Here is a 13,333-nt window from a genome sequence, read left to right as displayed (position 1 = left end):
CCTTTTAGTCTTTCAGTTTATTGGAGAGATATTTGTGTAACCATGCTGGATTTCTTGTTTCTTTTTCAGTGGTATTGTGCTGGACTGGACTTATATTTTTCAGTTTTCCTGAAACTCTGTATGCATGCCTGAATTTATTCTCTCATGTTTTAGAACAGAATGTAGAATATAGAACCCTAGGGATAGAAGGGATCTCAGGTCTTCTAGTACAACCTCCTGCTCAAAGTAGAAGCCCTATCAATTGGTTGAAGCCCAGTCAATTGGTTGTTCAGTCTATTTTTTAAAGCCTCCAGCGATGGAGTACACACAACTTCTGGAGGCAAGCTGTTCTACTGATTCATTGTTCTGTCAGAAAATTTCACACTAGGGTGGATCACTTTTTGATAATCTTCCACCCATTACTTCTTGTCCTACCTACAGGTGCTTTGAAGAATAGTCACCTCTGCTCTGTGGCAGCCCCTCAAATATTGGAAGACTGCTATCACATCACCCCTAATTCTTCTCTTCGTTAGATAGACATACTCAGTTCCTGCAAGCGGTCATCATGTTTCAGCCTCTCACCCTCTAATCTTTCTAGCTCTTCTCTGCACTCTTTTCAGAGTCTCAACATTTTTTTTGTATCATGGTGGCCAGAACTGGATTCTAAGTATTCTAAGTGTGGCCTCACTAGTGCAGTGTTAAGCAATGCTATCACCTTGTCTGATCTTGAGCCTATCTTGGTCTATCACCTTTTTTTTGTTTTTTGTTTTTTAATTTGATTTTTATGCCGCCCTTCTCTGGAGACTCAGGGCGGCTTACAGTGCGTTAAGCAATAGCCTTCATACTTTTGTATATTTATACAAAGTCAGCTTATTGCCCCCACAAACTGGGTCCTCAATTTACCTACCTTAGAAAGGATGGAAGGCTGAGTCAACCTTGAGCCTGGCGGGATTCGATCTTACTTTAATTGCAGACAGCTGGTGTTAAATTACAGTGCTTCTGTCTGTTCAGCTAAATCAGGCTCCTTTTTGGTAGCTGAAGCGCACTGCTGGCATATACTTAACCTGTTGTCCCCTAGGACAACTTGATTCCTCTTACATTTGACCCTTTGGCTGTTGAGAAGTACATTTGAGAAGAAATATCCTCATTTCTGCAAAATTCAGAAAAACACTTGGGGAGATGTTGCTTTCTCTCTCTACAGACACGATTCAGATGGTTAGACGCAGCCGTGGTGGAGTACGTTCCTTGGGCACCCTCTGAACCTTCCACCTACAAAGGGGATTGTGTCCAGATACATGGCAGTGGTAAGAAGGTATTCTGTTCTAGTATATCAGACTTCTCAAGCCTATGTTCTCCAGATGTGTGAAAAAGCACAACCTTCCAATCCTCCACAGCCAATATGCATGAAGTCAGAGACTGCGTGGGCTTTGTTTCTGAATGAATCCTATTTAGTAATTTATGTAAACTTAGGGATCATTTCTATCACTAATGACTCTAAAGAGTGTATGCAACCATCCAGTTGAGTAGAGGTGGGGAATAGTGTCTCCTTTATGAGTTGTGGATTTCAACTCTCAGAATTCCTGAGGCACGGCTATCATTCTCCACCCCTGCAGTAGAAGGCAATCATGTTAGGTGGTAGCCAAAGCAAACACCTTTGCCATCATCTCCATCATACATAGGAAGATCACTATCTTCCATGCTGCTAGGGGGAACCACTTATCAAATAGTCCCAAAGGTGGTTTTTCCCCCCTCAAAAGGCAACTGCTCTTTCTTGGTCTTCTGTTTGATAATGTTTCCCTTCTCATTGAAGAAGCTTCTTTAGTTCATCATGGAATTCCAGTTGCATTTGGAAAAAGCACAACTTTGGGACAACCGTGATCGGGATGATTGAGAATCTCCATAGACATTCACCTATCAAATCAATTACTGAAGACTTCCTGAAAAGCTTGGTGGCTTTGGAATTCCAACAGAATTCTGAATTGGCCAAAACGTGGAACAAAAGCTTACTGCCAAAGTGGGTTTCGACAGCATGTTAATCCACAGCCCCATAGACATGCACCAAATCTAATAAAATACCTAACTGAGCTTTGCATATTCTTCAAATTGTAGCTGCTGGCATTCCAACTGACCCAGGTAGACACGGGTTAGTTTTGTTAGTTTAGACCTGGATTAATTTTTTTCCATGGCTTACGAAGATGTGCAAACTTTACTTAGCCAGAGGGTCAGTTTATTGCACAAATCCAGTTAAGACCTTAATTGACTGAGCAAAAAAAGCTCACCCAGCCACAATGGGATGCAGAGATACGTTTTTCCTACTTTTATCATCTAGCTTACTTTTACTTTACCCCCTCTTCCAAGTCCTGACCCTGGAGAGTTCAATATTCCCAACAGCATCACGACTGAAGTGATGGCGTTGTTTTTTAGGTGTGAGAAGGGAAACTCATAAAACCTGTGTTGAGGCCTTGAAAGAAGCTGAACCCAGTTAAGCTCAACGAAGCTCATTGATGATCTCAATTCCAAGATCATCAGAATGGGACATATTCATTTTGCCCTTGGTGTAATGCCACCTATTGTCCTTCCTCACTCCTTTTTCTGAAGATCTCAACAACACTCGTGTCATGGCTGCCCTTTTGCTAAGCTGCATGTTGCAAGCTGACAGCCTGTCATCAGTAACTGGGGGGCAGGAACGCAGGGAGGGAACTCAGAGGAATAGAAACCAAGCAGTGCCATCCCGTGAGATGCATCAGCTGTCTCAGGTTGTTAAGCAAATCTGGCTTCCCCATTTCCTTTTCTTGTCAGAAGGTTACGAAAAGGATCACATGACCTCAGGACACTGCAAGTCATAAATATATGCCAGTAGTCACATGTCCAAATTTTGTTAACTTGATCATAAGAGTACTGCAACAGTCAAAACCAGTCATAAACCATTTTTTTCAGTGCTGTTGTAACTTTGAATGGTCACTAAATGAATGGTTGTAAGTTGAGGACTACCTGTAAACTATAATGGCAAAAGTATGTTTAAATGTTCCTATCCAAAAAAGTTAATCCTTTGTGACAAAATACTGTTTTCTTAGGTACAAATTCTAAGATTGTTACAATAAAATTGCAACAAAAGTCCAATCAATTATCTGATTTCTTCTAGACTATAAATATTGGAGTCTCCAGTTTTGTGAGAAGAAACAGCCCTATCTGTGCAAGATGGCTGTGTACTGAATGTAGCTGGAAGCACCTTGAAGGTTGGAAGCCAGAATCTCCCTGGCTACTACAACATCAGCCTGCTGACCCACAGAAGAAGCCTGCGCATCAGACTTTCTTTTCCATGTGGTGTCACTAATCAATAAACTCTAATCCGAGGGCAGATGATGCTTCTGAATTTTTCTCTTGTGTGTTTTCATTCATTGAGAGGACTCCCGGTGCTCATTGCCAAAAAACTGAACCAAATCCAAAATGAACCAATCGTGGCAGCACTGAGAATGTTCCCTATGGGAGATATATGGCACTCCAACATCAAAAACATCTCTGAAACCACCAACAGACCATTAGAACCATGCGGCATTACCGTGGCACACAAACCAATTAGAGCTTCCTGAAATATCTTAAATAACCCGAAAGACTCAGAAGGAAAGGGGTCTCTGCAGGCAGGCGGGGGGCAGGGGAGGTTTTGTCCGATTTAAGCAGACTACAATGGGAGACGGGATGAATCCTTCTAAGGTTCTTTGGTAATTTAAGTTCAACAGTTATTGGATTTGTAATCCTTACGATGGGGAAAGGACCCACAGATTTAGAGCCAAGCTTTTTCAATGGTTGCCTAGATTGCAGATATTTGTAGAGAAATAAACTTCATGAAACTCCTTTTGGGGGCCATTTTTATCAGCATATTTTTCATAAGTTTCCCTAGCCTTGTCCAATACCTGACAGAACAATGGCCAAGTAGTTTGCGATTGATTTATCCATCCTGTTAGGGAAAGGCACAGGTGCCTCTTGTGGTAGTTCCGACATGGCTACAAAGTCTCTACTAGTTGCAAAGCCAGTGCTGCTATGTACTCCATTGTTATAAGCTACTTCTGCAAATGGGAATAGCTCTGTCCAATTGTCTTGCTGGTAACTGATAAAACATCAAAGGTATTATTCCAATACATTGTTGGTAAGTTAACAGGCACCATTAATCTGAGGACGGTACAAGGAACTTAGACCTTGGATGGTGCCTAATGACTTCAAAAATTCCTGCCAAAAATGAGAAGTTGAGTAGTTCGGAGAACCGGCAAATACCACCTCTGGCTGGCCCCCGAGTGGGGAGGGAATAGAGATTTTGCAGTATCCTTCCCCTGCCGTGCCCACTAAGCCACGCACACAGAACCGGTAGTAAAAAAATTTGGATTTCACCACTGGTGCTGAGGCACCTCCTGCAATAATTCTTGCTGCTTGCCCACTATCCCTTTTGCAGCAGATGGGACAACTAGCTACGTAGCATTCTATGGCCACCAAAACTGGTGTCTGATCAGATATAGGGTTTTAACAAAGCCAAAACGCCCTCTGGTTTTAGAGACATGGTTCCTTTGTAAGACCAAGAGTCTTTAGCTGGCTGGCACATAGTTTGCTGTCCACGTATGCAAATCCATCGTGCATGAACACGTTTATTTTTGTTAAATATTCATCTTGGAGCAGGGCTGCTTTTATTCCTAGGTCTATGTTCTCAGCCACACTGGGTTGCATTTTGCAAAGATAAAGTTTGTTTGCATTTGCCTTGAAACTGCTTGTAGAAATGCTAGCCAGTATCTACACAAAGCATTCTATAACGTTGTTTCCTTGCTTTTATTTTGGAGATTAGTTTATATTACTGTAGGTTATATAGGTTTTAAATTTAAATTGCCGCTAGAAGTTGTCTGTACCTCATCACTGGAAGCTTTTAAGAAGAGACTGGATAGGCATTTATCAGAAATGCTCTGTGAGAGCAGTGGGTTAGACTAGATGACCTCACGGTCCCTTCCATCTCTGTTACTGTTGCAAACCGAGAGTTCTGTAAATTCCTTCCCCATCTCCCTCTGGGTGCCTGGCTGGAAACTCTTAAGTTAATTAGTGGCGTGTGGGTTTTTTTAAAAAACCAACTGCAATCAGAGAGTTCTGTAAATTACTGTGCCAGCCCTCTCAAGAAGCTTGAGCTGACTAGCAGGAAGTGTTTTTTTTTTTTTTTTTTTTAAAGCAACTGTAGACAGAGAGCTTTGTGACCCTGCTTGGAAGCAATTTAGTTCCTTAGCAGAAGGCTGCATCAGAAACAGCTGATAGGCGGCCAGTGGGAAAGCCTCTAGGTTCAGTTAACAATGCCAGCGCTCAATTAATGAATCGGAGGAAATAGTCGGATCTTTGTTCATTTAACGACCCACTTGATTCAATTAATGAATTTGATTTTAAAAATTTGTAAACTTGAGTCCGATTCATTTGATGAAATTTTTGACTTCAAAAGGTTCGTACCTCGAAAACTACCTGTACTTGCAAAGTTCTACTTCCACTGCCACTTTCTGGATGGGTTGTGGTTGAGGGAATCTCAGTCTATTGCTGGATTCCTTTTCTCTAGTCATGTGAAGCTCAGAATTAAAGCCTTGTCCATTATTTGGCATTATGATGAAACTTATGGTTTCCACACAGGCTCCAATTTTCATCTCCACGATCCTGTTACAAATCTAGCAGGGCCTTCCTCCTCCCCCACACACACACTAATGAGTCATCCAATTGTTGGAATGCTACCAGTGCTTTTAGCTTACAGAATTGCATTCGGAGGCTAGGGGTGGGTTTATAAGGCAACAGATAAACCCACGGTGGGGCTTTCTTGGTCGTTGGCCTCGGAAGTGGGTTCAAGCAGTTGACTGCTCAATGATCCTCTTTACCACAAGAGAAACAGACCCCCGGCTTTGTTTGAGGTTGGATCCCCCTTTGTTCACCTTCAGGAATCCCTGTGGGTCTTGGAATCAGCATCTTCGAGTGATCATGAATTAGTAAAAATCATACAGCATCAGTGGAGGAGATCCCCCAGTTGGCTGTCACTTCCTCCAGGGCTACTATATTGAGAAAATAGCTAATATATAGAATAATAATAAAAACAATAAGTAACATAAAATAATAAAAAATAAAAAGATTAAAATTTCAAAACCCTCTGTTAACAAACTGTCACTGTAATCAACTCATAGAAAGTTTACCACAGCTTCTTATCTATCCCAAATACTCTCGTTGTTTTTATAGGTCAAGGGCGTTCTCTGTGGCCGCACCGACCCTCTGGAATGGGTTACCCACCGGGCTCCGAACGGCTCCCGACCTCCGCACTTTCCGCGCTGACCTGAAGACATGGCTCTTTCGGCAAATCCCCTGATCGGCTGTGTGATTTTAAATTGTGGGGATTTTAATTTGGTTTTTGGTTTTAGTATCTTATTATGTTCTTTTATTGTGTGAGCCGCCCCGAGTCCTACGGGAGAAGGGCGGCATATAAATTTTGATCAATAAATAAATAAATAAATATAGCTGATCTTGGTGTGGTTTTGGCTGTTTTTCTTGCTGCTGTTTTATTAAAAACAGCCCTGAGTTTGCAGCTTGTGTGTTCTGCTTGCAAGGACCATTAATGGCCCCACTGCTTCAGAAAAGCTATAAATCCCGCAGGAGAATTAGTGGGCTGCAGCAGACGAACATCAGGCAAGCAGAAACTATGTTCAAGTAGGTTTATTTTGCTCTCTATTGTTGCACTGGATAGGAGTCCAATTTCCGATAGCAGTCTCATCCAGCAGGACAGAGGTAAAAAGGAGCATCACCAAACACTGGAATTAGGTGGATGCTGAATTCAATTTTCTGTAGCATTATAGAAGTAAGGCAATTTCCTTTTTGTCCTTCTCCATTGGTCAAAGAAGCTCCCTTTCAACGCTGCTCCAAAGGGAACATCACCTTTAAAGCCCTACAGGGTTTGGGAATACTGGATTATGTAATGGATTCCTGGGTAACAGGATGGATTATTGGGTTACGTGATTATTACTGGGTTACTTGGAATTCTGCATCCAATTTTGGTTGCCACAATATAAAAAGGTGTTGAGACTGTGGAAAGAGGCAGAGAAAATGAAACAAAGATGATTAGAGGACTGGAGGCTAAAACATATGAAAAACGGTTGCAGAGATTGGGTATGTCTAGTTTAACAAAGAGAAGGATTAGGGGTGACATAACAGTCTTCCAATATTTGAGGGGCTGCCAAAAAGAAAAGGGGATCAACCTATTTCCCAAAATCCAGGGGGCAGGACAAGAAGGAATGGGTAGAAACTAATCAAAGAGAAGCAATCTAGAACTAAGGAGAAATTTCCTGATAGTGAGAACAATTAATTAGTGGAATGACTTGCCTGCAGAAATTATGGGTGCTCCAACACTAGAAGTTTTTAAGAAGTGTTTGGACAAACATTTGTCCAGAATGGTTCAGGGTCTTTTTACTGAGCAGAAGATTGGATTAGAAGACCTCCAAAGTCCCTTCCAACTGTTATCCAGTTTTCCAAAAAAAATCTCTATCCATCCTATTTGATGCAACAGTTTGAGTAGAGGTATAGATGCCATCAACCCAAGATTGTGAGCTGACAGGGACCTGGAGACAAGCCTTTTCTGCCGTGGGCTCTCCTTTCCGGAATATTCATCCCTTGGGAATTAAGACATTGGCCTTTTAGAGTAAGGTTTTAAAAACCTGGCTGTTCTTAAACAGCCTAGAGCACCAAATGTGTTAAAGGCTTTACTGTTAGCAGGTTGATTGCCTCCACCTCTCTGTACATTTATTCCTGCATGTATTTATTATTTTTAATTGTTCTGATTTTATTTGCTGGAGAACTGTAATTTGCTTTGAGTCACTGGGCTGTAGAAACTGAATGAGTAAATAAAATAAAGACAATAGTGTTCTTGAAAATGTTTGCTAAGGAAATAGCAGGGACTGGTCCAGGCATTAGTCAGAAGCAAGGCTGCCCAAAAGAGACACAATAAGGGTCTTAATGGCTTAACCTTCAAAACGTGCATGCTCTTACATTCTCTCTTTCTCTTTCTCTCTCTCTCTCTCTCCTTCCGACTTTCAAGATCCTTCAACCACTTGGTTTTGATCTTCGTTGCCAACTTCATTATATCAGGTGAGTTCAGCCCTCATTCCCTTGAGCAAAACATAGCTGGAAAACAGAATGGGACAACTCACCGCAGCCAACTTGCCAAGGCTAACTCTCCCCAATAGAACAACCTGCAGGACACTTCAACAAGTTCTCTAGCAGAAGACATCTTCACTTGCCAGGAAATGTTTTATACTCTGTAATCCCAACCCCTTTCCTCAGAGCTTCCTCTCCAGGAGCATCAAAGGCTTCTAGGGAAATCATTTCAACCATTTTGATTCTTCTGACCTCCCTGATCATGCTCTCCTCTCTCTCTTGAACAGGCATAAAAGGGATAGTCTGCCCCTTAGGTTGGTTCAGGTTCCAAAACAAATGCTATGGGTTCCATACTGTACCCCAATCATGGAAAGATGCTGAGGTAAGAAGAAACTACCTTTTGAACTTGAAGGAAGTCAATGCTAACTGGAAATGAGCCTTTTGGATCACTTGGATCTTTCTTTTCAGCATCCAAAACTTAAGTCTCTGGGTTGCCCTGCCAGTGTTGGTGGGCATGTTCTTGGTCATTCCTGATTGGGCTTTGTTTCTTCTTTGATGGTTTGTTCTCCTTGATTGGGATATTGTTTACAGCTCGATTCAAGCAGTGCATTTCATGAGGTCATCTTGCAAATGATGTATAAAGTTGTGAATATGGAAGCCTGTCTTTGTGCCCATAGACATCCTCCAGCCCTTCCCTGAGTCTCCCTTCCAGCCACCATCACTAACACGTGGAAGGTCGGCTTTGCTCTTCTGCACCTCCCCTATCAGAGGCTCATCCAAAAAGGTCTTCTTTTGGATCCTTTCAGACCGACTGCCAGCAGTACAGCCAGTACGCTCACCTGGCTTCCATCGTCTCCAAGATGGAACAGGAGATGATTGCCAGTCACATCTCCACCAACTACATCACCAGTAAAGGTGTCTGGATTGGCCTCTATGATTCCTGCATGGTAACTAACCAGTCCAGTTGTTTCTTTATTTTTGCATGCTCTGTTTCCATGGTTTGCCTCATGAGATCCCTAGAAGAGGGCTCGGAAATACCTGGGAGAATTACACACCTGAACTCTCTCTTGCTGTGAGATGATAACCTATGAATAGAATAGATTTTTTTTTTAATTGGCCTAGTGTGATTGGACACACAAGGAATTTGTCTTGGTGCATATGCTCTCAGTGTACATAAAAGAAAAGATACGTTCATCAAGAATCATAAGGTATAACACTTATTGATAGTCATAGGGTACAAATAAGCAATCAGGAAACAATCAATAAATCTTAAGGATACAAGCAACAAAGTTACAGTCAAAGAGTCATAAGTGGAAGGAGATGGGTGATGGGAAGGATGAGAAGATTAAGTGATGGCGTTCGGGAAAAAACTGTCCTTGTGTCTAGTTGTTCTGGTGTGCAGTGCTCTATAGTGTCATTTTGAGGGTAGGAGTAGAAACAGTTTGTCCAGGATGTGAGGGGTCTGCAAATATTTTCCCAGCCCTCTTTTTGACTCCTGCAGTATACAGGTCCTCAATGGAAGGCAAGTGGGTAGCCATTGTTTTTTCTGCAGTTCTAATTATCCTCTGAAGTCTCTGTCTGTCTTGCTGGGTTGCACAACCAAACCAGGCAGTTATAAAGGTGACCTATGGATTTACGGTAATTGACAGCTTCCTTCCTTGAATTCGCTTCCTCTGACATTTCCCATTGGGAATGGAGATGTTTAGGGAAGGAGGAAAGAACAGATGGGACCAGGACATATGACTCAACATAATGACTGTATCGAAGACTGCCCATTATGGTCATGTGTCATAAAGCAGTGGTCACCAACCAATGGTCCATGGAAAATTTTGATGGTCCGCAGAAAAAATATTTCCATTTTTTATATTGCACTAAATACTATTTATCTTTTTAAAAAAATCATATTGATGGTCTACAGGATTTAAAATTATGACTTTAGTGGTCCCTGAAGTCTGAAAGGTTGGCGGCCCCTGTCATAAAGGTCATAAAATGGGCTGGTAACATAACTGCCCAATTTTATGGCCATTTTCTGGCAGACCTCAATGAGCGAATGGTTTACTAAGGGTGTAGTTTTGCCAAAAACTGAAAGTATGTGCTGGGTTTCAGCGAAACTGCGTAAAACTGTGTTGTGGGACCCCGTGACCCTGAAAACGGTCATAACTGTGTCTAGATTTCCAAGCATCCAGATTTTGGTCATGTGACGGAGGAAGCTACCCATCTGTTGGAACTTTGAATCCAGGTCACAAGTCTCCTTTTTCAGGAAGGTCTTTACTTCGAACGGTTGCTAAGCAACCTGTCATGAGTTAAGGACAACCTGTATTGCCATTTGATGGGAGGCTTCCTAGCTACGAGAAAATTGGATTATTATGTGTTAGAACCAATTTGTTGCTTTTAGCGTATTCACAATTGGTCAAGTTGTATAATTTTAACATGACTTTAGATGTTTTTTTCACTTTGGATTGATAGTCGTTCAGTGTTGGTTGAAAGATGGGCAGCTGTGTAAATGTTTTAAATAAGTAACTAAATAAATGAATAAACAAGACTACATACATACATACATACATACATACATACATACATACATACATAAATAAATAAATCTGTCATATATACTTCTATAACTGTCTGATTTGGTACAGCAACAAAACAGCACAGGGACAGACTTCGATAGATAGATAGGAGTTCAGAAAAAACAATTGCAAGCAGCCTGCCTTCCATTGAGGACCTGTATATTGTGCAGATCAGGAGGAGGGCTGAGAAAATACCTACAGACCCCTCACATCCTGGACATAAACTGTTTCAACTCCTGCCCTTAGGACACTGCTACATGGCATTGCATGCCAAAACAACTAGACACAGGGATAGTTCCCCCCCGTGCCATCACTCTGCTGAACTCCTAATACTCATAGTACTGTCTCACGTCTAAGTATATCTACCCATGTAGTCTATCTGTAATAGTAGTATTATCCTTCTTATCTTAACTACCCCTTCTTATTGGTACTATTATGATTATTATTCTGTTGCTTTGCATGTACACTGAGAGCTTCTGCACTGGAGGCAACACCCTTGGGTGTTCAATCACACTTGGCAAAATAAAGGATTCAATTCAATTAAATTCTCTCCCAAGCTTGGAAGTCTCTCAGCAAGAGCCTGTTGGAGTTCACATTACCCCGTTTTGCCCTTTGCAGAGGGGTCCCTGAACATGAAATGGATTCCTAGTGATTCTCTGGGCCAAGTAGTAGGTCTGGTTGACCAGGTTTACCCCATCTTGGCTTCTCCGAGCCCAGCAGGGTCAACATGCACTGTGGCCAAACATGAGATGCCAATGATTTGAGGGCAATTAGCCATGTGGAGACTCTCAATCTCTATGAGGTTAAAAAAAAAAAACCCTCCTTTTTTTACAGAAAAAATGTTGGAAATGGACTGATTATTCATCCATTCCCTATGTATCCTGGGATGAAACCTTTCCTAGACCAAGGAACTACCTGAATTGCATCCAGCTGTCTGCCTCGTCAGGTGAGAATGGGACACTCTTCCATAGAATCATGGGATTGGAAGACATTGTGGAGGTCTTCTAGGAAAGGAATCCTCAGACTGTCCACCCAAATTCTCAGAAACATGGTTGGTCCTTCTAATATGCAACAGGTTGGGAAGGAGTGAGAGATGTCCTCAAGACCAAACTTCAAATGGGCTGGTTTTCAAATAGTCCTCTTCTCTATCATCTGCCTTTCCTTCTTCTCCTTCTCCTCCCTTTCCTTCTCTTTCTCCTCACCACCACCTCTCTTTCTCCTTCTCCATCACTATCACTACTACCACCACCATCATTCGCCATTTCCTTTTCCTTCCTCCATCACCATTTCTCCCCCTTCTCCCTCTCCTCCGTCCTTCTCTTCCTCCTCCTGTTTCCCCTTCTCCCCCTCTTCCTCCGATAGACCCCATCCCATTACCATGCATTCCTTAGAATATAGAATATCGTATGTTCCAATGTACTTCCAAAAACCCAATCCAGGTAATACATTGTTGGTAGAGTATGACCTACAGCTTGCAAAGACTGGGAACATGGTGTAATTACAAAGTACAGTGAACTCAACCAGGAAGGCCTTAAACTGAAGTCTAGAGTCAGTGATTAAAGTCCAAAGATAGCATGTTAGATAAGGAGTTGTGCACTACAAGAATGGGAGAAATTGTGAAGCCCTCATAAAGTTCATGGCTTGGGACGTTCTGCTTTGAATGCTTAAAATTAGGGGGGATTAATGGGCTATGCTTCTTCTATGCAAAGGTAAAGGTGGAGAAAGAGACACATGCCCAATTTCCTTTCACTTTTCTCTTTCAGGATTTAAAAAATGGAAGAATCGAAATTGTTCAAAAAAAGCACAGTTCCTTTGCATGTTGAGGAGTTAGTGACAGCAGGTTTTCATTAGGGATGCCATGGCTCTTGGAATTAAGTTGAGAAATGTCTTGACTACATGAGAGACTCCTTGTTTCCCAATCCTTGAAGACCACCAGTCCTAAGCCTACATAGTCAATTCCATCAGGTTAAGGGTCCGATACTTTCCTGTGAAAACCAATAAACTATTTTCAATTTTATCTCTGTCATTGCTTTCCTTTTTCATTAGAGTTTCTCAAGGCCCATAAAGGTCAATTCCCTATTAGCCACCTGTGGAATTCTGGGAGTTGAAAGTGGCCAAAGGTGGGACACTCCGCACTAGAGGAATCCACAAAGCTGCTTATATACTGCTTAAAATGTTCAACCTCCAACTTAGATGAGCCCAAGTTGACATGGCAAGAATCACTTAGTCTTATGGTCTACCTCTGCCTTCTGCCAATATGTCAAGACATTCAGAGAGGAACAGATTGGGGAGATGAGTGTGATCCAGGACACTATCCCATCACTTACTCACTCACTCATTTTTTGTCCAAATAATTTGCTCATCACTGAAATCATCCATGGTTTGCTAAGAATATGCCATTTTGCCTTTCGCTGCTACGAATCCACTACTCTGGGTCTTTTTCTTGAAGATTTTTCATGACTCAACTAAGTAACATTATCAGTGCTAGAAGGGAGAGGGCCCCAATTAGGTGCTAAAACTAAACTTCCCCTCTGCTCCTCAATTCCTGACTATCATCATATCTCTATATATCTGTATCTGTCTGTCTCTCTCTGTCTCCCTCCCCCCCTCTCTCTCTACCTACCTACAAAGATAAGTACCTACGT

The 13,333-nt window shown here is 41.9% G+C and overlaps 1 protein-coding gene and 1 long non-coding RNA gene across 2 annotated transcripts; both read left to right on the top strand.

The window, feature by feature from the left end:
- The first annotated feature begins 1,175 nt into the window (after positions 1-1,175).
- Positions 1,176-3,337, top strand: LOC132711128 (uncharacterized). The gene is made up of 2 exons (XR_015728829.1): positions 1,176-1,283; positions 3,122-3,337. It is a non-coding gene; the product is annotated as an uncharacterized LOC132711128 (long non-coding RNA).
- A 4,663-nt stretch (positions 3,338-8,000) lies between these two features.
- On the top strand, positions 8,001-12,705 carry LOC117656804 (C-type lectin BpLec-like). The gene is made up of 5 exons (XM_034404982.2): positions 8,001-8,109; positions 8,406-8,500; positions 8,925-9,065; positions 11,523-11,634; positions 12,452-12,705. The coding sequence occupies exons 1-5, from the start codon at positions 8,001-8,003 to the stop codon at positions 12,517-12,519; spliced, it is 525 nt and encodes a 174-aa protein (XP_034260873.2). The 3' UTR covers positions 12,520-12,705.
- The last annotated feature ends 628 nt before the right edge of the window (positions 12,706-13,333 follow it).

This window comes from Pantherophis guttatus, chromosome 7 (assembly GCF_059756535.1).
Source record: "Pantherophis guttatus breed Tessera chromosome 7, ASM5975653v1, whole genome shotgun sequence".
Classification (NCBI taxonomy): Eukaryota; Metazoa; Chordata; class Lepidosauria; order Squamata; family Colubridae; genus Pantherophis; species Pantherophis guttatus.
This window is presented reverse-complemented; position numbering and strand designations above follow the sequence as displayed.